Source organism: Gigantopelta aegis, chromosome 11, assembly GCF_016097555.1.
Source record: "Gigantopelta aegis isolate Gae_Host chromosome 11, Gae_host_genome, whole genome shotgun sequence".
Lineage (NCBI taxonomy): Eukaryota > Metazoa > Mollusca > Gastropoda > Neomphalida > Peltospiridae > Gigantopelta > Gigantopelta aegis.
In genome coordinates this window covers 27,570,408-27,595,093 of record NC_054709.1, presented here as the reverse complement: position 1 = coordinate 27,595,093, position 24,686 = coordinate 27,570,408, and the positions used below count along the sequence as shown (strand labels likewise).

Below are 24,686 nucleotides of genomic sequence, written 5' to 3'. Positions count from 1 at the left end.
TTCATACTTGCATGAACCAAAATATAATTGCGGTCAATTCTTAATTAAACACAAAGTATCCACAGAGCTTTAAATTGCACCAAAGCTGACGTGATAAAGGCAGGGCTCGAAATAGTTCTAGTTGGGTTTTTTTATAGAGAATAATATGAGTATCAGAAGAAGAAAAAGGAAATGTTTTATTTAGCGACGCACTAAACACATTTTATTTACGGTTATATGGTGTCCGAGAAATGGTTAAGAATAACACAGATTATGAGAGAGGAAACCCGCTGTTACCACTTCATGGGCTACTCTTTTCAATTAGCAGCAAGGGATCTTTTATATGCGCCATCCTATAGACACATACCACGGCCTTTGATGTACCAGTTGTGGTGCACTGGTTGGACCGAGAAATAGCCCAATGGGCCCACTGATGGGGATTGATCCCAAACCGACCGCGCATCAAGTGAGTGCTTTACCACTAGGCTACGTATCGTCTCACGAGTATCAGAGTGATCTAGGACTTATAGTTTGTGAAAAACTAATCTAAGTGTGAAACTTTAATGTTACACTTTAGCACACTTTACCTACATGATGCCGTTTTACTTCGTAAAGGGGAGACAAAAAAAAAGAAGCTATAAATTCATTCCCAGACTGCAACGTGTTGTATGGACAAGATTAAACAGATAAATAAAAGAGAAAGTGTCAGGTAGTAGTCACAAATTATGGTAAAGATGCAATAAAATACTGCAATGTGGAACAAGAAAAACTAAATTTGGTATCAAAGGGAGAACAGAAATCGGTAACAGATCAAGGGGGTGGTGGTTGGAGTCTGGAGGATGCACCTCTCCCGAGCACGGCAATTACAGACAGGTTTGACCGTCTTTACATCTTCATGGATTTATGACATCAGGCCTGCAGGGTGCTTATAAAAATTTTAGAGTCTAGACTCAAGACACTAATAGAGTCTGAGACTATAATGCTATGGCAATGCCATACAAACTGCAACCATGTAATGTCATTAAAGATAGAGTCTGGACAGATCAAGGGGAGGGTGCACCTCGCCCGATCACGGCAAGTGAGCCAGTACAATGCAATCAAGATCTTTATCGACAGGTTCAACCATCTTTACATCTCCAGGAATTTACCACTTCAGGCCTGGTGCTTATAAAAAACCTTTACTCTTAATAGAGTGATGTTATTAGAGATGGAGTGTGGACTCTAAAGGTGGTTTTATAATATGGTCCCTGTATCTACAGCGTACCTATTCCTCTCCAGGAATTTACCACTTCAGGCCTGGTGCTTATAAAATGTTTTACTCTTAATAGAGTGATATCATTAGAGATGGAGTCTGGACTCTAAGGCTAGTCATTTTTTATTAATAGGTTTACAGATCTGCCGAAGTTCATTAAAAAGTCCCGTTGGAAATATAAAAATGCAAACCTACATTCTGTTCTGACCAAAAAAAAAAAATAAAAAAAGTAATTCAAGGGTATTTTCCCCAAAATTATACTTGTCAAATCATATTCTGTCTTTGTTAAATTATTTATTCTGAAGTACGTTGCGTTTTGACTTTGCTGTGTACTGTGCGGGTGCACAGGTGCATGGCCACCATCTTGTTGTTGTTGTTATTGATACTTGCGGAAAGCAGCTATATGTCGAAATCAGAATTTCAAGTAGCAGAATTAAACAGTTTATCGTAGTATGTCTGTATTAACTAATTCAACATCATAAATACATATCAAAAGTATAAATCAATAAGCATCTATGTATAATACAGTATTTATATGCCTGAATGCCAAAGCAGTAAAATTACGACATGTGCAGACCAATTTCTGTTGAATCCGGGTCGTTTCGCCCTAAAACCATTTCGAACCCTGTGTGGTTTCGCCCATAACCCGTTCACCCAGGGTTGGTTTGTTCTAAAATCTTATTCGTACGGAGTCGTTTCGCCCCAAGAATGAGTCGATTCGCCCCGATTATATATTTATTAGTGTAATTGTTTTGAAATAACATGAATATATCCACATTAGTTATTTAAACGAGATATAAATACTGTAAAACCCGGGAAGCAGAATGGTAGTGAATGAGAAAGTACATGCAACCACAAAATCCATTTGCAACATATATGTGTGTGTGTGTGTGTGTGTTCATGATGAATAATCTGGATTTGAACATTTTCTTTTTTTTTCCTCCGACAGAAAAAAATTGGTCAGAAAAAAATAATAAAAAACTGGATCCAAAACTTTTATTTTTATTTTTATTTCGACCACCTACATATATTTTGTGGAAAAAAATCCGTAAACCAGTTAATAAAAAATAGGTGCCTAAAGGTGGTTTTATAATCACGGTCCCTGTATCTAGAGCGTACCTATTTCTCTCCAGGAATTTACCACTTCAGGCCTGGTGCTTATAAATTTGTTTACTCTAATAGAGTTTGCGACTATAATACCATGGCAACGCCATACAAACTGTAACCATGTCATTAGAGATGGAGTCTGGACTCTAAAGGTTTTATAATCACGGTCCCTGTATCTACAATGTACCTATTCCTCTCCAGGAATTTACGTCTTCTGTCATCCGCTTCATCCTCATTTCCAGACTTTGATCGTTTTCTGAAGAAGACAGAAATCAATATATATGAATGTTTAATGACACCCCATCACAAAAATACACATCCGCTACTGGGTGTAATGACGACAGAAATCAATATATATGAATGTTTAATGACACCCCAGCACAAAAATACACATCCGCTACTGGGTGTAATGAAAACAGAAATCAACATATATGAATGTTTAATGACACCCCAGCACAAAAATACACATCCGCTACTGGGTGTAATAAAAACAGAAAACATAAAAAAAGAAGACAGACAGACAGACAGACAGAAAGGACGAAGACAAAACTTAAAGTCCCCTCTGAATGGACAGTAGGGGACTAATAAAACATTCCTTCCTTCAACCTTGGAATTTATTAACCGTTAACAAACCTTGGAATTTATTAACCGCTAACAAACATTGGAATTTATTAACCGTTAACAAACCTTGGAATTTATTAACCGTTAACAAACATTGGAATTTATTAACCGTTAACAAACCTTGGAATTTATTAACCGTTAACAAACCTTGGAATTTATTAACCCCTAACAAACATTGGAATCTATTAACCGCTAACAAACATTGGAATCTATTAACCGCTAACAAACATTGGAATCTATTAACCGCTAACAAACATTGGAATCTATTAACCGTTAACAAACACTGGAATCTATTAACCGTTAATAAACACTGGAATCTATTAACCGTTAATAAACACTGGAATCTATTAACCGTTAATAAACACTGGAATCTATTAACCGTTAATAAACAATCTATTAACCGTTAATAAACAGTGGAATGTATTAACCGTTAATAAACAGTGGAATCTATTAACCGTTAATAAACATTGGAATTTATTAACCGCTAACAAACCTTGGAATTTATTTGTCATTGTTAATCAGTACTGAAATTGATCTATCTTTGCTAATCACTACTTCATTATAACTGCTAATTAATCAACAATAATAAATTTATTTGCATATCCCTGCCAGCCAATTTAACATTGTTTTTAAGCGACAAACATAACCACCACCAGTCCCTTCGAACCAACACAGCACTTTCTGGAAAAGACTATACAACAGAAATGATTGCGACAAAAATATGTTATAATGCTAGAGGAATCCAAAGATAACATGAAATAATCAATAAGACATCTTTGTCACCCCCCCCCCCCCCCACCCCACCACCACACACACTGCCATCTGTTCATCAGCCTATCACTTCAATATGTTGAGTTTCCTGACCGATCAATAATGTGTGATAGTCTATGAATACAGGTATCAGGTGTCATGGAAATACACAATTAATGGTCAGCTAAACACAATTGTTTGGTGTTCATAATATACATATATACATGTAGGTAGCAAATGTCATGGAAATAGTTTAATACATGATAGTGATTAAGGATAAAGAATTTGTTGTTGTTACGGTCTTATATTATAGACAAAGAAAGAAAGAAAGAAATGTTTTTATTTAGCGACGCACTCAACACATTTTATTTACGGTTATAAGGCATCAGACATATGGTTAAGGACCACACAGATTTTGAGAGGAAACCCGCTGTCACCACTACATGGGCTACTCTTCCGATTAGCAGCAAGGGATCTTTTATTTGCGCTTTCCACAGGCAGGATAGCACAAACCATGGCCTTTGTTGAACCAGTTATGGATCACTGGTCGGTGCAAGTGGTTTACCCATTGAGCCTTGCCGAGCACTCACTCAGGGTTTGGAGTCGGTATCTGGATTGAAAATCCCATGCCTCGACTGGGATCCAAACCCAGTACCTACCAGCCTGTAGACCGATGGCGTAACCACGACGCCACCGAGGCCGGTATATATTATAGACAGGTTTATTAGCCAGTGATGTCAAAGTACTGTTCGCGGCCATGTTTAGAATCACGTGATCGGTCCGCCATTCAGACAGTGAAGCTGGCACAATAATAACGTGAAGGCACAGCATCTGGGTGCATTTTCAGTATTTATTATCTTTTTAGTACATTCTCTGAAGGCAAAACCAGTACGTCGGATAATTCCTCCTCATTTAAAGATTGTAGATTCATATCAAAGTTGGTGGAAGGAAGGAAGGAAGGAAATGGGTTTTTTAACAACGCACTCAACACATTTTATTTACGGATATATGGCGTCGGACATATAATTAAGGGCCACACAGATACTGAGAAAGGAAACCCACTGTCGGCACTTCATGGACTACTCTTTTCGATTAGCAGCAAGGGATCTTTTATATGCATCGTCCCACAGACAGGATAATACATACCACGGCCTTTGTTACACCAGTTGTGGAGCACTGGCTGGAACGCTTTACCACTGGGCTACGTCCCACCCCCAAAGTTGGTGGAAGTGTGTTAATCATTAAAAATGTAAATAATAATGCCTGTATACACACATGAATACAAAACCATAAAGAATAATTTAAACTTATGCAAGCAATATAATTTCCCTGGACACCTGTATAGCCTAATATATTGAACTTTAAAACAGTATTTTAGCCTCAGAGTACGCCCCACTTCAACCCCATGAGATCACATCCAGAATATCCCAGAGCTAATAATAGTAACAGCTAAACGTTGACATCTAGATCTAAGGTCAGTCTTTCTATTTTAAAATGGTACACCAACTTTTCTACAAATGTACATAACTGAAATATGTTTCTATATTTTAGGATGCATTCAGTAAAGTTATCCGAGAGACTGGTTTTGCTTTTACAAAACGTTCCGAAAAAGGCGTAAATACTGAAATTGCAAGCAGATGCAATGCCATCACATGTTATTGTTACGCGAATTTCACTCCCTTAATGGCGGTCGTATGGTTACGCCATCTATCGGCAATGTCATAAACTGCTGGGCGACAATCAGAAAACCTTGTCTATACAGGTATCAAGATGTCACAGAAATTACAGAAATTAGTGCTTATGGAGATTTGCCACCTTCAGTAAAAAATGTAAGCCCCTCTCTATGTCACTGTCTCTTTCTACCGGCCTCAGTGGTGCCGTGGTTAGGCCATCGATCTACAGGCTGGTAGGCACTGGGTTCGGATCCCAGTCGAGGCATGGGATTTTTAATCCAGATACCGACTCCAAACCCTGAGTGAGTGCTCCACAAGGCTCAATGGGTAGGTATAAACCACTTGCACCGACCAGTGATCCATAACTGGTTCAACAAAGGCCATGGTTTGTGCTATCCTGCCTGTGGGAAGCGCAAATAAAAGATCCCTCACTGCTAATAGTAATAGGAAAGAGTAGCCCATGTAGTGACGACAGCGGGATTCCTCTCAAAATCTGTGTGGTCTTTAACCATATGTCTGACGCCATATAACCGTAAATAAAATGTGTTGAGTGCGTCGTTAAATAAAACATTTCTTTTTTTTCTGTCTCTTTCTCTCTATCTCTGTCTCTCTCTCAAAGTATTATTCCAGTTAATAACGGTATGCAAATTTAAAGGTATCTGCAAATTTGTACGGTCTCTAGGTAATAATGTGTTGCTGTTAATGGGTCATTTGTTTACAAAATAATAAGATCTGTATACCTCAGCTTAACGTTTTCATAAGATTTAGTTTAAATACGTGACGTCAAACTAATTTGTGGTATTCGTGGTGAAGTCATATTAATGATGGAGGCGACTTTAGTACCGTAATTTACTAAATATCGAATGAAAACATCATTTTAGAAGTGTTATAGGATAAACAGAATTCGCTACTCATGTTTTTTAATATGTAAAATATCAACCTCATCTAGTTAATCGGTATTTGTCAAGGCTCTAACATAGACTCGGTTGATATTTCCCACATAAAAAACCCACTCGTGACGAATCCTCTATATATTTAATGAGATATATTTAATGTTTACTGAGATATGTTTAATGTGTTATATTAAATGAGATATGTTTAATGAGATATATTTAATGATATGTTTAATGAGATATGTTTAATGAGATATATTTAATGATATGTTCAATGAGATATGTTTAATGAGATATGTTCAATGAGATATGTTTAATGTGTTATATTAAATGAGATATGTTCAATGAGATATGTTTAATGAAATATATTTAATGAGAGATATTTAATGAGATATGTTTAATGAGATATGTTTACTGAAATATATTTAATGAGAGATATTTAATGTTTACTGAGATATATTTAATGTGTTATATTAAATGAGATATGTTCAATGAGATATGTTTAATGAGATATGTTTAATGAGATATGTTTAATGAGATATGTTTACCGATATATATTTAATGATATATTTAATGTTTACTGAGATATATTTAATGTGTTATATTAAATGAGATATGATCAATGAGATATGTTTAATGAGATATGTTTACTGAAATATATTTAATGAGAGATATTTAATGAGATATATTTAATGTTTACTGAGATATATTTAATGTGTTATATTAAATGAGATATGTTTAATGAGATATATTTAATGAGATATATTTACTGAAATATATTTAATGAGATATATATATAGGGAATAACTGGCTACTGTCTTAAGATGTCGGCTTTATCCTGCGATGGTTAGAATGGCGAATGCAGTGAGGCTGAGCTGCATTCGCCATTCTACCTGAGCAGGATAAAGCCGATATCTTAAGACAGTAACCAGTTATTTCTTTTATCCTGCAATTCTACAGGAATATTCGGAAAATCATTATTTATTCCAGTTTTGTGTATGCAAATCGAGTATTGTCAACCTAGTAAGGCTTTTGCCGTATGACGTCATACAAGATGCATGACGTCATTATTGTAAGACACTAGCTACATTCTGTCACATTTAAAAAGCGTTTCTAGACTCTTAATTCATAAATAAATATACAAGTTTTGTATTGGTATCGCAAAATGTAAAGTTATTTGAATTTACGGCACTGCAACAAATGATTTAACGAGTATGTTTATTGAAAATCTACTCTGAAATACTAAAGTTGAGTCGGACTTATGTCACATGACCTATATTTTTGGTCAGTGACCAAAAATATAGAGATTTATTTAGTCATCATAGCTTGCCAATGTATACAGTGATTGCTAGATAAAATGAGATATGTTAACAGAGATATACGTTTACTCACCGATATAATGACTCAGCGAAGTCGAGATCTACGGAAGTCGGAGAATCGGAGTTGGGTGACATCACCTCTGAGAGAATCGTCGGCGTCGACGCTTGCGAGTTGACGAGGATGTGGTTCTGAGCGTCGGCTATGGGACTGGCCTGCACCACGGAGCTCACCACACCCACGGTTCTCTGGGAATTCTGCTGCTGTGAGGCGGCCAATGACTGCTTCAACCGCTGCAATACAAATCATCCAGAAAGCAATGTAAGAACGAATCTGATTGAATCTCATCAACGACTGCTTCAAATGCTGCAATAGAAACCATCCAGAAAGCAATGTAAGAACGAATCTGATTGAATCTCACCAACGACTGCTTCAACTGCTGCAACTTTTATTGTGCACCATCTAGTCCTATGCACACATGGAATCTAATTGAAGAATCATTTAGTTGTGGCATGGATGATCGAATAAACAAGGTTGTTATTGTCGGAGATTTTAATTCAAATATTTTCGAACGCAACCATCATAAAATCGACCTTTTGTGTGCCCGCTTCCAGTTGTATCAACTAATTAGAAGAACCTACTCAAATTATTCAAAACAGTAAAAGTATTCTTGATTTAATATTTGTCTATATATTTTATATGTATATTTTATATGTTGAAACTGTTGAAGTTCTAACTCCTTTCTGTAGCGACCATTCCCCAGTTGCATTTTATATTGGTCCCAAATTACAAAAAAAAAAAAAAAAGCCATTTCAGAAGACTTTATGGGATTACCCATCTGCCGACATTTATGGTCTAAAAACATTTATTTTGGACTTTGACTGGGACAATATTTTTGGTTCTGAGTCGCTTGATACAATAACTTCAAATTTAACAAATATTCTACTGAATGCAGCTAAAATGTTTATTCCTTACAAAACTGTTACAGTACGACCAAATGACAAACCCTTTATGAATGGAACCATTTGAAGATTAATCAGGCAAAGGCAAAAGCTACACTATAAAGCTAAGACTCTCAGCACACCAGTAACTTGGGCAAACTTTGGAAAAACAAGAAATCTTGTAATTAAGGAAGTACGTAAATCTGAGTCCGATTATTTCAACACACTTGATAACAAAATTAATAACACTGATGATACTGGATCAAAACACTGGTGGAAGTTGTTAATACGTACTCAAAAAATCGTGGTTCTAGTAATTCAGTGATACCCTTGTTTGTCGATGGCACTGTCATTGAAGACCCCAAAGATGTAGCTAATGCATTCAATGAGTTTTTTATAAAACAATCTACCTTAGATTCTCCACCAGTAGAGCTTCCAATACTAGTTAGTATCCTAAATTCACTTGACGTATCCAAATCATTGGGTCCTGACCTTATTAGTAATTGATTACTGAAATTATTATATACAGAGCTCTTCTATCCCCCTTACACGACTGTTTAATTTATCATTGTACCACTCCTTTTTTCCATCTGTATGGAAATTTGCTAATGTAAATCCTATTCATAAAAAAGGTAGTATTCACGAACTTTCAAATTATAGACCAATTTCATTAACAAGTAATATTTCTAAACTTTTTGAAAAATGCATTTTAAAACACATTTTTAACTTCTTCAGAACTAACAATATTATAACAAAATTTCAATCTGGGTTTATTCCAGGTGATTCAACTGTAAACCAGCTTCTGGATTTGTATCACTTTATTTGTCAATCTATGGATGAAGGAAAGGAAGTTAGAGCAGTATTTTGTGATATGAGTAACACTTTTGATAAGAGTTTGGCACAAAGGTTTAATTCACAGATTTGAAAATGTTGGTATAAAAGGAAAATTATTAGCATGGTTTGAAAGTTATCTATTCCATCGGGAACAGCGTGTAGTATTGCATAACTAATTTTCTCATATCAAGACTGTCCCTGCAGGTGTCTCCCAAGGATCCGTCCTTGGTCCTATTCTGTTTTTGATATATATAAATGATATTGTAAGTGATATCACTTCAAATATACGACTGTTTGCTGATGATATTTCGCTATATATAACTGTTCAAAATCCAAATGCATGTTATAAAATTTTAAACACAGACTTAGAGTGTCTTAATAGATGGGCAAAAAAATGGTTAGTAAAATTTAGTCCGAATAAAACTGAAACAATGACTTTTAGTCGTAAAAATTTAAACATAGACAATCCTAGGTTATTCTTAGACAATGTTCATATATCTGAGGTTGAGGTTCATAAACATTTGGGTTTAACATTTCAAAAATATGGAGAATGGGACTGTCATATAAAAGATATTGTGGATAAGGCCAGTAATATGATAAACTGTCTTCGTTCATTCAAATTCAGATTATCTAGAAAGGCATTAGAAAAAATATACAGATCGTTTATTCTTCCCATATTTGACTATGCAGGTATAATTTGGGACAACTGTACTATATATCAGGCAAACACCCTTGAAAATCTCCAATTAGATGCTCTTCGTACAATTTGTACAATACCGATTTCATACCTTTACTAGAAAGGAGGAAGCGATACAAATTCTGTATGATGTATAAACTTTCAAATAACACGTTACCAACCTTTTTAACCTTACAACTACCTCGCTCTGCTGCAGAACGTAATGAATACTATATGCGTAATGCAGAGAACCTACAAACATATTTTTGTCAAACAAAATTGTTTTCGAACTCCTTCTTTCCTTCAGCAGTAAAATCTGTTGCCTGATATTAGAAATTCTTCTTCATTAAAATTGTTTAAAATACAAATGAACAAACATGACCCTGCTGTTCCATCTTATTTTTATGAAGGTGATAGAAGGCAACAGATTCTACATAGCCGACTCTACTTGGGTACCAGTGATTTGAATGGTCACAAATTTGTATGACATGTGACAGATACCCCTTCTTGTATTTGTGGCCATCCAGTTGAAGATGCAGAACATTTTTTATGTTTTCGCCCAATATATGTTGCAGCTCACAATACCCATTTACTGAACTATTATAATCTCAAGTGTCATACTTTGCTATTTGGAGATTCAAATTTAAGTGTCCAAGATAATATCTCTATATTTAAATCTGTTCAGAATTTTCTGATTAATAGTAAGCGTTTCGAGGTCAATTAACCATTTAACCATTCTAACTGTTTGCTATTTATTCTTTGTTTCTTCTACACACTCCTCTCTTCTATTCCCCCAACTATCCGTGTTATCGTTATTGTAATATTGTTCTAGCCATCTTTATGTATAACATGTATATTTGTTAAATGTAGGGAGAGGCCTTAATATAGGCACTTGCCTGTTGGCCAATCCCAAATTTGATTTGCTAATAAATATTGCTTAAACCAATTGCTGCAACAGAAATCATCCAGAAAGCACTGTAAGAACGAATCTGAATAAATCTATACTGAAATTTATGATTGTCGGAGTCCAGCATAACTTGACCCTGTCACTATTGAAAAGAAATATCTACATCTCGTCTTTTTTTATTTCGTAAAGGTGAAACATTAGTTTTGTTTTGTTTAACGACATCAATAGAGCATTGGGCGGGATGTAGCCAAGTGGTAAAGCGTCCTCTTGATGAGCGGTCAGTCTGTGATCGACTCCCGTCGGTGGCACCATTGGGCTATTTCTCGCTCAAGCCAGTGCACCACGATTGGTATATCAACGGCCATGGTATGTGTGATCCTGTCTGTGGGATGGTGCATATAAAAGATCCCTTGCTGCTAATCGAAAAGAGTAGCCCATGAAGTGACAACGGCAGGTTTCCAGTCTCAATATCTGTGTGGTCCGTAACCAAATGTCCGACGCCATATAACCGTACAATAAAATGTGTTGAGTGCATCATTAAATAAAACATTTCCTTTCCTTTCCACTAGAGCACATTGCTTTATTAATCATCCGCTATTGGATGTCAAACATACGGTCATTTTGACACAGTCGTAGAGAAGAAACCCGCGACATGTTTCCATTAGTAGCAAGGGATTTGTTATATGCACCATCCCACAGACAGGATAGCACATACCACGGCCTTTGATATACCAATCGTGGTGCACTGGCTGGAATAAGAAGTAGTAAAGAAGATGAAACTAAAAACACTACACCCACCTGTTTTAAATTCATGGTTGTCACGGGTGACGTTGTCACTGGCGACGCCGATGTCATTGTAACCATCTGCTGCATCCCTGAAATAGCCACCGGGTTCAGCGTTGCTGGAATATGTACCGGAACCGTCTGACCAGTGGGAAGCTGTAGAAAGACCTGCATCGCGTACGACTGTGTGGTAGGTGTTGCTGCTGCCACTGCCACCGTCACTGCAGTGGTGGCGGGGCTCGTTACAGGCTGATGATGACCAACTTGTGGGACTATTATCGCAGGCGAGGTGACCAGCTGTGTAGCACTGAAATCAAAATAACATTTTGGAGATCTGATCTTAAGTGTATTATTCAGAATCTTTCCGAACAGTATGTGACAAACACTGACATGAAAACTGAATAATAAAAAAAAAAAAATGCTAAAAACAAATTCAACATGGAGCAGGAGGAATGAATTTTAGTTTTTATTTTATATTTTCAGATCAATGAAAATAATGCACTTGAGTAAAATGTTTGTGGGGCCAATAAACAAAGGGGAGTGGGGGCCTTTATCACAGAACGAAGGACAAAAATCTACACTACACATTTTATTTACGGTTATATGGCGTCGGACATATGGTTAAGGACCACACAGATATTGAGGGAGGAAACTCGCTGTCGCCACTTCATGGGCTACTCTTTTCGATTAGCAGTAAGGGATCTTTTATATGCACCATCCCACAGACAGGGTAGTACATACCACGGCCGTTGATATACCAGTCGTGGTGCACTGGCTGGAACGAGAAATAGCCCAATGGGTCCACCGATGGGGATCGATCCCAGACCGACCGTGCATCGAGTGAGCGCTTTACCACTGAGCTATGTCCCGCCCCCTTTGTGGCACTGAAATCAAAACAACGTTTTCGAGCTCCAGTCTTTAGTATATTATTCAGAATATTTCAGAATAATCTTTACATTTTTTTATAGTCCAGAATAAAATAAATGCTAAAAACAATTCAAATTTTCTTAAACAATTTGCATTGGAATTTTTCCAGCAAGTACCTACTTTATGGTTATTGTAAGGAGATGCAAAGTGATGTCAGATGAAAGAAATAAAAAGTACCTTTTTTCAAATATATAATATTAAAAAATTACCATTGGATATGTTTTATTTACTGTGTACGAAGTCAAAACAAGGGTCCGAAAAGTGACTGTCGTCGACCTTAAGGCCCTGCTACAAGATCCGAGTGACTCGTACATACGCCAACAAGCAAATCGTAACATATGGCATACAATGGAATCGGCCCGAGTCACTTGTATGAGTCGAAGTTTAGAACCTGTTCTATTTTCATATGATTGAATCGGATGTTTGGGGACGTTGACCAATCAGATTATGGCACAGATAACCTCCATGTTCTGAGTCATCGGCACAGTCCCAACAGCTCATAGAGTTGTATCAGGGGCACAACTCTTTGTGGGGTGTGTCCAGTCATTTATATAAAGACAGAAACGTTAAGACAGCTGCCTTCTTATCAATACATAACATTGTTTACCATGGTGACAGCAAGGATGTTTTTCAATGACGCCACGTTTCATACGATTGACAAGTACCGTGTGGCAACACATCCAATTCAATCAGTCCAATTGACTCGTACGAGAGATTCAGTTCGATTCTATCGTATCGTGTAGCAGGCCCTTTAGTAAGACAGCAAAACTTACACTGAGACCGGCTGTGCTATGATTTCAGGACCGGTACTCGACACGACGTTTCTCGCCGGTGACACGGTGCTGTCGGCCGCCTGCGACATCGACACACATTCATTCTCGTCATCATTGGTTGTCGACGACGGCTGCACTGCGACAGTCTTCACCGGTGACGTCCGGTGACCCGAGAGGTCAAGGGCTTTGTCGATGGCAGAGGTGGTGACAACACCGCCAGACAGAGGCTCCTGTTTTATTAGTTTCGCCGAAAGACATTTCACGAGCTCGTTTTTCAAGTTGTCCAGAGGAACAGGTGTGTTGAGTTCATTGGAATGTGGCCCCGGTAGTGGAACAGACTGGAAACAAAGGAAAGGAAGATTACTAACACATAGGCTACTCTTTTATGACAGGCAGCAAGGGATCTTTTATTTGTGCTGCCCACAGGCAGGATAGCACAAACCATGGCCTTTGCTGAACCAGTTATGGATCACTGGTTGGTGCAAGTGGTTTACACCTACCCATTGAGCCTTGCGGAGCACTCACTCAGGGTTTGGTGTCGGTATCTGGATTAAAAATCCCACGCCTCAACTGGGATCTGAACCCAGTACCTACCAGCCTGTAGACCGATGGCCTAACCACGACACCACCGAGGCAGGTATATGGGGAAATGAAAGACACATAATACTGTTTGTTATCATTAGCAAGGAGGTCTTGTAGATTTATTTTCCGACAAATAGAACCTTGTTAATAATACAGAACTTTAGACATTAGAAACAGGTTTTTTTTAAATAGTGGTTAGTCAAAGTAAGTACCTTTTAGCTATCCAAAATAAAAACAGAATACAATATACATATATATATATACACAAACGATTTTATACATAGAATTAAAATATAACCACATTATCACGGCAATTGGCATGGAATTTTTAATTTTCCACAGTACTGTTTTGCCTTGGACTATATTCAGGGTTTTTTTCAATGGCATGTTTTTTGCCGTGGACAATTTCTTAATTCCAGGGGTTGACGTCTTCGTATCAGAAGTGAATAAATCATTTAACTGGGGTGGGGGGGAGGAGTTTATAATAATAACAGAATAGGAAGTAAAATATAGCCTGCTATTATTTTTTTCTTTAAAAAACAGGCTAAAAGAAATAGGTTCTACTAAGAAAACAAATAGGAGCTGCTAGAAATATGAATAGCATAGGATGAAGAACGGGTTTATGATAGTGTGTAGAAAGTTGGGACCTGTGAGAAAGAAAGAAGAAAGAAATGTTTTATTTAACGACGCACTCAACACATTTTATAGGTTATATGGCAGACATTGGTTAAGGAATTTTTGAGAAAACCCGCTAGCCAACATGGGCTAATTGGCATCAGGGATCTTTTATTTGCGCTACAGGCAGAGACAAACCATGTTGAACCAGTTATAAGTGCAAGTGTTTAACCTACACCTTGCAAAGTTCAATTATATCTGGATAACAGAACGACTGGGATCCGAACCCAGTACCTACAAGCCTGTAGACCGATCTCCAATATCTGGACCTGTCAGATGCATTATAGAGCAACAACAAAATAACCGAATTATCACTAAAAAAGTGTTAATGTGTAAATCAAAAAAATTATATCTGTAACAGAACACATAAAGCTATATACAAATCATGTCAAAAATTCAGGTTCAAATCAAGGACATCTAAAAATAGTAAATCATTAAAGTCAAATTTAACTTGTAACAGTATACAGTAAAGCTATATACAAAATTTCAGCTCAATATCTCGAAGCATTGTGGGAAAAAAACCTACGCAAAACTATATGCAGGACATACTGACAGACAGACAGATAGAAATCTTTTCATCATGTATTTCCATCATTCTACCTACAATATTAGTTGTAATACATGTAAAAATGCATGGTGATTTATTTACAACCCTACATAGCCGTTTGGCAGTAATGCTAATACGAACAAGCATTCTGAGAGTACTGCTGAAGAAATACATGTCCCCTAACAGATCCAACAAAGGACAGACAGACAGAAGGATGGAGCCGAAACTGGTAGGGGACTAAAAACAACATTCTGCACATAACACCAAGGGGCCTTCTGGAAATTTTTTATATTGATGTAGATCATCACTTTAGATTTGCGTTTACCATAGTTAGACACCCAATAGCTGATGTATTTTTCATGCTGGGGTGTCATTAAACATTCATTCATTCATTCAACAAAAACCAAGTCTAAAAAACAAGGGCCATAACTCTGTCAAAAATAGGTAAATCACCATTAAATTAACATTTAATCTGTAACGGTATACAATAAAGCTATACACAAAATTACAGCTCAATATCTCGAGGTATTGTGAAAAAAACCTATGTGGGACATACTAACAGACAGAAGGATGGAGCCAAAACCTATAGTCCCCTCCCGTTTGACCGGTAAGGGACTAAAAACAACATTCTGCACATACCACCAAGGGGCCTTCTGGAACATCGGATGCTTTCTTGAAGGCTTCTTCAAACGGGTTTTTACTGAGTTCTTGGAATAATCCTATTTCTTCACAGTTCTTTAAAAACTTTGTAGGTGTCGGCGTCTGGTCTAAAAAAACAAAAACACAACAAAGTGTGCATCATTATAAGACTAGTACATGTACATCTTAAAATTCATCATTATTATTATGTTATTAGGCTGTGGTATGTGCTATCCTGTCTGTGGGATGGTGTATGTAAAAGATCCCTTGCTACTAATGGAATTTTGTTTTCTAAGACCATATGAAGTTTCATCGCAAATAAACGCCATATTAAAAACCATTGTGCGAACACCACTCAGAACACTGTTCACGCATAGACAAACACAAGATTAAATTCAGTTTTCAGCAAAACACAATACGATTGTCTGAGGATATATCGCAAATTGCAGAGAAACTGGCGTAGTGTTTATAGTGTTTGGAATAAAACGCTTTTAGGATTGTGGTGTGTATAGTGGCATTTATCTCGTTTTGCGATGAAATTCTTCATATGTTAAAATTACCATATGTTTAACTTCCAATAGCCGATGATTAATAAGTCAATGTACTTTAGTGATCTAGTTAAACAAAAACAAACTTTTCTACCTATTGAACTAGATCCCACCTCTTGTAGATAGCAATAATGTTAGCTAGACAACTAACTATATGTAACTGATATTTTATAACCTTTTGTGGAGAACAAAGTACCAATTCTCAACTTTCCTGACATGTGTTAACCTGAACGACCGTTTTCGACTTATTTCAATTTCTGAGTACCTCTCTCTACTTATTGAGCTAGATAGATAGAGATAATGTTAGCTAGACAACTAGCTATATGTAACCAATATTTTATATTTTGAGGTGAACATGTGGTAACCTCCTGGTAACTGGAACGACCATTCTAGACTTATTTTGACTAATGATCACCTCACACGAGGACTCTACCAATTGAGCTACATCCCACATTTTATAGAGATAATGCTAGCTAGACAACTAGCTATATGTAACGGATATTTTATAAGATTTTAAGGTGAACATGTGGTAACCTCCTGGTAACTGGAACGACCATTCTAGACTTATTTCGATTTCTGATCACCTCACACAAGGACTCTACCAATTGAGCTACATCCCACATCTTATAGATAGAGATAATGTTAGCGAGACAACTAGCTATATGTAACATATATTTGTAACAGATATTTTATAAGATTTTGAGAACATCTGAACATGTGGTAACCTCCTGGTAACTGGAACAACCGTTCTAGATTTATTTCAATACCTGAGAACCTCTCTCTACTGATTCAGCTAGATAGATAGAGATAACGTTAGCTAGACAACTAGCTATATGTAACAAATATTTTATAATATTTTGAGGTGAACATGTGGTAACCTCCTGACAACTGGAACGACCGTTCTAGACTTATTTCGATTTCTGATCACCTCACAAGAGGACTCTACCAATTGAGCTACATCCCACATCTTATCGAGATAACGTTAGCTAGACAACTAGCTATATGTAACAAATATTTTATAAGATTTTGAGGTGAACATGTGGTAACCTCCTGGTAACTGGAACGACCATTCTAGACTTATTTCGATTTCTGATCACCTCACACGAGGACTCTACCAATTGAGCTACATCCACATCTAATAAATAGAGATAATGTTAGCTAGACAACTAGCTATATGTAACCAATATTTTATAACATTTTGAGGTGAATACCTGTATGTGCTAACCTCCTGGTAACTGGAACAATCATTCTTAACTTATTTCGATTACTGATCACTACCGACCGAGCTACATCCCACATGTTATAGAGATAATGTTAGCTAGACAACTAGCTACATGTAACTGATACCACGATTATTACCTAAAAAAGGATTTGAAGGAGACGATATTGTTGACCCTCCCAGGTTTAAGGCCAAGGACATCTCATGCTTGCGCAGGTGAACATTCAAGTGATCCTCCGTTGAGAAACGCTGAAACAAAGAAAACAGACACATCTTAGAAAGGAATGTTATATTTGATGATACACACATTTTAATTAAGGTTATATGGTATTAGGAATATATGTAATGTCATATGGTTACGGACCACATATAATGAGACTGGTACATAAAAGGCAGTGGTATGTGCTATCCTGTCTAAGGGATGGTGCATATAAAAGATCCATAGCTGCTATATTTACAGTTATATGGCGTTGGACACATAGTTAAGGACCACACAGATATTGAGAGAGGAAACCCGCTGTCAGCACTTCATGGGCTACTCTTTTCGATTAGCAGCAAGGGATCTTTTATATGCACCATCCCACAGACAGGATATTACATACCATGGCCTTTCTTATACCATATACCAATTGTGGAGCACTGGCTGGGATGAGAAATAGCCCAATGAGACCCCCACAACCACCACCCCACCCCCCCATGGCAATTAATCTTAGACCAACGGCGCATCAAGTGAGCGCTTTACCACTGGCTACGTTCCACCCCTGAACATGTGAAATTCAAAGGAAAGGAAATGTTTTATTTAACAACGCACTCAACATATTTTATTTATGGTTATATGGCATCGGACATATGGTGAAGGACCACACAGATATTGAGGGAGAAAACCCGCTGTCGGCACTTCATGGGCTACTTTTTTCGATTAGCAGCAAGGGATATTTTATATGCACCATCCCACAGACAGGAGAGCACATACCACGGCCTTTGATATATGTAAAATTGAAGTGAGATACTTACCATCCCACAGTCGGTAGCGGAACAAGCAAATGGTTTGTCATCGTGGCTCATTGTCCACTGGAAGACCGCGCCACTGTCTTCCTACATGAAGTTACAGCACACACTTCCTGAAATTATACAAGTAACAAGTCAATGGCAGATTCATGGAAGGAGACCAGGGAGATCTCTATCCCTGCACTCTGAAAATGTTTTAAAGTATCCCCAGGGGTGGGAATTCTTCTCGGATCAGCTGTTTTCCTCTCATGGAACATTGCGTTTCCTCACATTTTAATCGTCCTTTCCTCCAAAATGTGTCGGATGGCAGAGATTTTAACCTAGGATTTCAAGAATTTCCAGGACCCCTCTAGATTTCCTCTTTTTTACAGTTCACCAATTCCCACCCCTGATCCCTTTTTCAAAACATTGGGGTTTTTTTTTACAATTTTCATTGAAATGTCCTTTTCAGGAGTTGCCCCAGGTATCCTTTTGCCCTTGGTCACTTTGCAATTTAATCTCACTAATATAGATGAAAAGTGCCCAGACAGCAAAAACGGAACCGTGCCAAAACAGGCACAAGCAAAAATTAAACCAAATTGGACAAAAATGGAACTAAGCATGGATAAAATGGAACCAATATTTTTAAAATGTATGGATAAATTGGTATAAGTTGAGATCGATTGTATCTTCAATAAAACATTATTTATTTATTACTTTGTTTTATTTTTATGTCCATGTATAGCCCAAGTACGCTGACAGCAAGAGAGACATTTGGACATATTAATCACTAATACACATACTACAGGAAGAAACCTGACAGCACCCCTTTCAATAATATTCTGGTTAAATACGGAGGTGCTTGTGATTAGTGATTAATATGTATTTTGTCAAATATTTGTTATAATCAGATTTCACTCGAAAATGATCGATGTATAGGTATCTAACGTCAAACATACGATTGTCGTCGTATTAGAGCGGGAATCATTGACTACCATTTGGCAGGTACAAACTGTGTAGTTTTGGTTTACAGTTTTCTCTGGCCGTAATGAGAGCGCCATAACAGTCCACATGTTTGTTTTGTTCTCTTACAGTTAGAGAACTCGGCCGTATTCATGTAAGGGAGCTAGAAGTAATAGCATCTATAGCTACAGTCTGTCCCACTGTGAACGCCTTTTTTCACACTATAAAATTTACTACACTGTATTTATTTTTGAGCTGAATGATTTTTAAATTTGACACAAAAAATTATTTTATTTCTTTTTATTTTCAAAACTCTTTTACTTTTCTTTTTACGTCAAACCAAACTGAAACTATTTACAAAATTGTTTTCTATAGAATGAAATGATTGACTATAGATGGTGGTGAAATGCAGACATTAGTAACCAAGCTGCAACAGCAACATACATTTATTTTGTTATCTGCAAAATACAGTCCACAGTAAAAAGTTTGTATTATTTAACGACGCCGCTAGAGCACATTGATTTTTTATCTTATCATCGGCTATTGGACGTCAAACATATGGTCATTCTGACACTGTTTTTAGAGGAAACCCACTGTCGCCACATAGGCTACTCTTTTTACGACAGGCAGCAAGGGATCTTTTATTTGCGCTTCCCACAGGCAGGATAGCACAAACCATGGAATTTGTTGAACCAGTTATGGATCACTGGTCGGTGCAAGTGGTTTACACCTACCCATTGAGCCTTGTGATGCACTCACTCAGGGTTTGGAGTCAGTATCTGGATTAAAAATCCCATGCATTGACTGGGATCTGAACCCAGTACCTACCAGCCTGTAGACCGATGGCCTGCTGGTATACAGTCCACAGATACTTGCAGAAAACATGCATTGTACATGTATTCACATTATTCAACATTTAATAAAGACCATTTTGGTAGTGTTTCCATTTTAGCCTGATCCTATACAACAGGTAAAACTAAAAGACAGTGTGGGAAAAATAGTAGTCCGAAGGGACGTAGAAAGTGTGGTTCTTTCTATGTCCGGATATTGTTATATACCCTATATATAGCTAGTATTCAAAACTTGTGGCACCCTGTTTCAACCGTTTCTCAACCAAAATAGTGCAACAAATGGACACTCAAACAAAACATTTATAACCTACCTACTCACTATGGTCGACGACGGTCACTTTTCGCATCCTTGTTTTGGCTTTGTACACAATAAATAAAACATATATCCAACGGTAATTTTTTTATATGATATATTTGACGAAAGGTACTTTTTATTTCTTTCATCTATTAAAACTTAAAATTAATATTGTCTAGAATTATGAAAATAAAAAAATACTGACCTGTAAACAACATTGTCTGCTTGTTATAGAAATTTGACAGGGGTCACGGTTAGTAGACCAGTTTTGATTTTAGTGTGACGTAGCATTGTAATCATATAGTTAATTTTGATTTTGAATGACATCAGTATTCCAATGTCATCACTTTGCATCTCCTTATAATAACCATACACTGGGTACATGATGTTACTATTGAAATTTTGTTTGTTTTCAGAACATCACTAATTCACCTGAATAGGTTTGAAGAAAATCTTGTGATAAAAAAATTGTACCTTTTACGAACTAGGGATTTCAAGTGAAATTACGGTAAGATATGATATATTTATTGTGTGCGAAAAGTGACTGTCGTCGACCTTAAATCCCGATTGAAGTACTTGCGTCATTATTAACAAATAAATCTTCCAACAACAACCCTCAAAATGTTAAATTTCAAATTTGCTAAATAGAGGGAAGCAACTCGCCCTGCACATTAAGAAAAGTATTCAATATAATGATGATGATAATGTGCGCCCTGCACTTTTAGCCTACCCATACAACAGGTAAAACTAAAAGACTGTGTGTTACCAAATGACGAGCCTAAAAATCTGCTAAAAGCCAGCAGAAGCTGACAGTTGCCAATGTAAATTCCATCAGTGTTATGAGCAAAATGTTAAGCTTAACATTATTGTGGTAGTTTGGGTGAGGAATTTTGGGTATAATATCCGCCCGGTCCCCTACATTATTATTTTTAGTTAGGGTTGAGGGTTAGGGTTAGGGTTAGGGTTAGGGTTGGGATTATGGCTGGGGTTAGGGCTAGGGTTAGGGCTAGGGTTGGAGTTAGGGTTGGAGTTAAGGTTAGGCTTAGGGTTAGGGGAAGGGGGGACCGGGGGGATATTTTTCCGAATTTTGGCAGTCATAATCATGATAATGGTTGGCTCAGTCTAAAAAAAACACACACACACACACAAAAACGTTAAAAATCTTTTTACAGCTGTCAATACCAAACGAATTTTCTGTAACATTTTCAACTCGTACTATTAAAACATACCTGTCGTGGGCACAGCTACTGACACGGACCGAACTACTCTGTAATACATCCGAATTACTGATTCACACACAGGATTTTAGTTGAAAAGTGAAAGCGTAAAAAAACGTAAACAGAAATTAGGGCACCTTTCAAAACGGAGGTAATCGACACTCATAGAAAGATTTTCATCAAATGGGTATTATTTTGAGACGAACAGGTAATGATGGTAGTTAACATAGAAATAAAATCATTATTTTAGAGCTATTATTTACGTATGTCGGATATTTTACGTACCAAACGTAGAACTCTCTACACTTTTTTGCTACAAACTGACTGACAGCTGCGCATGTGCCATTAGTAGGTGGCGCGTCAATCCTTAGTTTTCACTTCCGGGATTTGGAGAAAAGGGGCCTTGTGTGGATATTGGAGTTTCTTGGCGTTCACGTGGTTATTTTATTTCATCATTCGGTTCATGTTGTCAAGTTTAATATTTGGCAAGTATTAAAAAAAAGGTAATACACATATTTATTGCGTTATTCTAAAGTAATAAAACGTAATGTTGTATTGATATTAAATTTGAGATGGCGTGTCGATTCAAAATTAAATTTATTTTATTTTGAGACTCAGTCAATATAGCCTTTTTACACATATCTTGACACGACTTCAAAAACCAAATAATTATTGCTTAATTATTATGTCTTTATATAATCACGGAATAGGTTTGTCGTTTTAATGTAATGTAAAATAGTACATATTGTTGCTGTCATTGGGATTTTAAAATCTGGGAGAATAGTGGTTTTGATGTGAACTGACTCAGTTTGTGTAGGTGTTTGATATGTGCTAATTAACATCGGAGGACCACACAGATTTTGAGAGGAAACCCGCTGTCGCCACTACATGGTCTACTCTTTCCGATTAGCAGCAAGGGATCTTTTATTTGCGCTTCCCACAGGCAGGATAGCACAAACCATGGCCTTTGTTGAACCAGTTATGGATCACTGGTCGGTGCAAGTGGTTTACACCTACCCACTGAGCCTTGCAGAGCACTCATTCAGGGTTTGGAGTCAGTATCTTGATTAAAAATCCCATGCCTCAACTGGGATCTGAACCCTGTACCTACCAGCCTGTAGACCGATAGCCTAACCACGATGCCACCGAGGCCGGTTTATTAACATCGGATTCTGTTTTAAACTTAATGACGTGTACCATTAAGCATATTGGGCCATACCTAGAAGAATAAAATAGCATGGGGAAGGACAGTACAAAAAAAAAAAAAAAAAAATTTCAAGGCTTTACATCCATGATGGTGGTCTGTGGCGGATCCAGAAAATCCATTATGGGAGGGGACCCAATGACATGAAGCAGAATGCCAATGGAACTTTGGGGGAAGTTTGGAGGGGATTGTAAAAAAAAAAGAAAATTAAAGGGACATTCCTGAGTTTGCTGCATTGTAAGATGTTTCCGACTAATAAAATATTTCTACGATTAAACTTACATATTAAATATATTTTCTGGTTTAGAATATCAGTGTCTGTATAATCAATTTGTTTGTGGTCGTCTTAATATAATTTCAGATAATTTCGTACGTACGAAAAAATCTTTTTTTAGGAAATAACCGGCCTCGGTGGTGTTGTGGCAGGCCATCGGTCTACAGGCTGGTAGTTACTGGGTTCGGATCCCAGTCGAGGCATGGGATTTTTAATCCAGATACCGACTCCAAACCCTGAGTGACTGCTCCGCAAGGCTCAGTTGGTAGGTGTAAACCACTTGCACCGACCAGTGATCCATAACTGGTTCAACAAAGGCCATGGTTTGTGCTATCCTGCCTGTGGGAAGCGCAAATAAAAGATCCCTTGCTGCCAATCGGAAGAGTAGCCCATGTAGTGGCGACAGCGGGTTTCCTCTCAAAATCTGTGTGGTCCTTAACCATATGTCTGACGCCATATAACCGTAAATAAAATGTGTTGAGTGCGTCGTTAAATAAAACACTTCTTTCTTTCTTTTTTTAGGAAATAAACTGAAATTTAACCTAGTACAAATATTAGAACGATCAGAAACACGTTTAATATACAGCCACTAATATTTTATGCAGAAAAATATATTTGATATGTAATTACAGTCGTCAAAAAGTCTCTGTTAGTCAATAACATCTTAAAAATTGCAGCAATCTCAGGAATGTCCCTTTAATATATCATAAAATTATAACTGTCACAAAAATTAGGGGGGGGGGGCCCAGGGCCCACCCCTAGATCTGCCTCTGATGGTGTGGTTAAGCCATCAGACTTCAGCTTGGTAGGTAGGAGGATCTTCGCATCCTGGTAGTGGCCAGTTCTGACCCAGAGCGAGTGTAACAATTTAATAATGGGTTGATGTGGGACTAAACTGACTTCTCTCTCACTAACCACTAACCACTAACCCTCTTTCCAGGACAGACAGTCCATATAACTGAGGTGTGTGCCCGGGACAGCATGTTTGATTTTTAATTGGATACAAGCACAAAAAATAAGTAAAAACAAATCATGGCACAGAACATAGAGGATTTTTTCCAGCTAAATAAATAGGGCACCTGTAAAGTAAAAATAGGCACAAATGCCATTTGCCATAATTCATATGCCTATATGTGTACATAATAATGCATAGATAGGCTCATGGCATATGGATACGCATAAAAAGAATACTCATCCTATTAGCTTAGAAAGTGATTGCTATTTTTACGCATTACGTATAATATATGCATAC

General features: G+C 37.2%; 2 protein-coding genes across 2 annotated transcripts in view; one reads left to right on the top strand and one right to left on the bottom strand.

Moving 5' to 3' along the window:
• The window catches only part of LOC121385639 (cyclic AMP-dependent transcription factor ATF-2-like), a 28,291-nt gene extending 5,976 nt beyond the window's left edge, over nt 1-22,315 (bottom strand). The window contains exons 1-8 of the mRNA XM_041516395.1: nt 22,242-22,315; nt 18,658-18,764; nt 17,784-17,892; nt 15,877-16,004; nt 13,434-13,771; nt 11,749-12,040; nt 7,668-7,885; nt 2,526-2,594 (exon numbers count right to left, since the gene is read on the bottom strand). Coding sequence (XP_041372329.1) covers nt 2,526-2,594; nt 7,668-7,885; nt 11,749-12,040; nt 13,434-13,771; nt 15,877-16,004; nt 17,784-17,892; nt 18,658-18,708 — 1,205 coding nt within the window. The 5' untranslated portion in view covers nt 18,709-18,764; nt 22,242-22,315. The remainder of the gene's footprint in view (nt 1-2,525; nt 2,595-7,667; nt 7,886-11,748; nt 12,041-13,433; nt 13,772-15,876; nt 16,005-17,783; nt 17,893-18,657; nt 18,765-22,241) is intronic.
• A 36-nt stretch (nt 22,316-22,351) lies between these two features.
• Nucleotides 22,352-24,686, top strand: part of LOC121385125 (glucose-6-phosphatase 2-like) — a 25,467-nt gene continuing 23,132 nt past the window's right edge. Inside the window, exon 1 of the mRNA XM_041515663.1 lies at nt 22,352-22,459. The gene's annotated coding sequence lies outside the window, so the exon portion shown is untranslated. The remainder of the gene's footprint in view (nt 22,460-24,686) is intronic.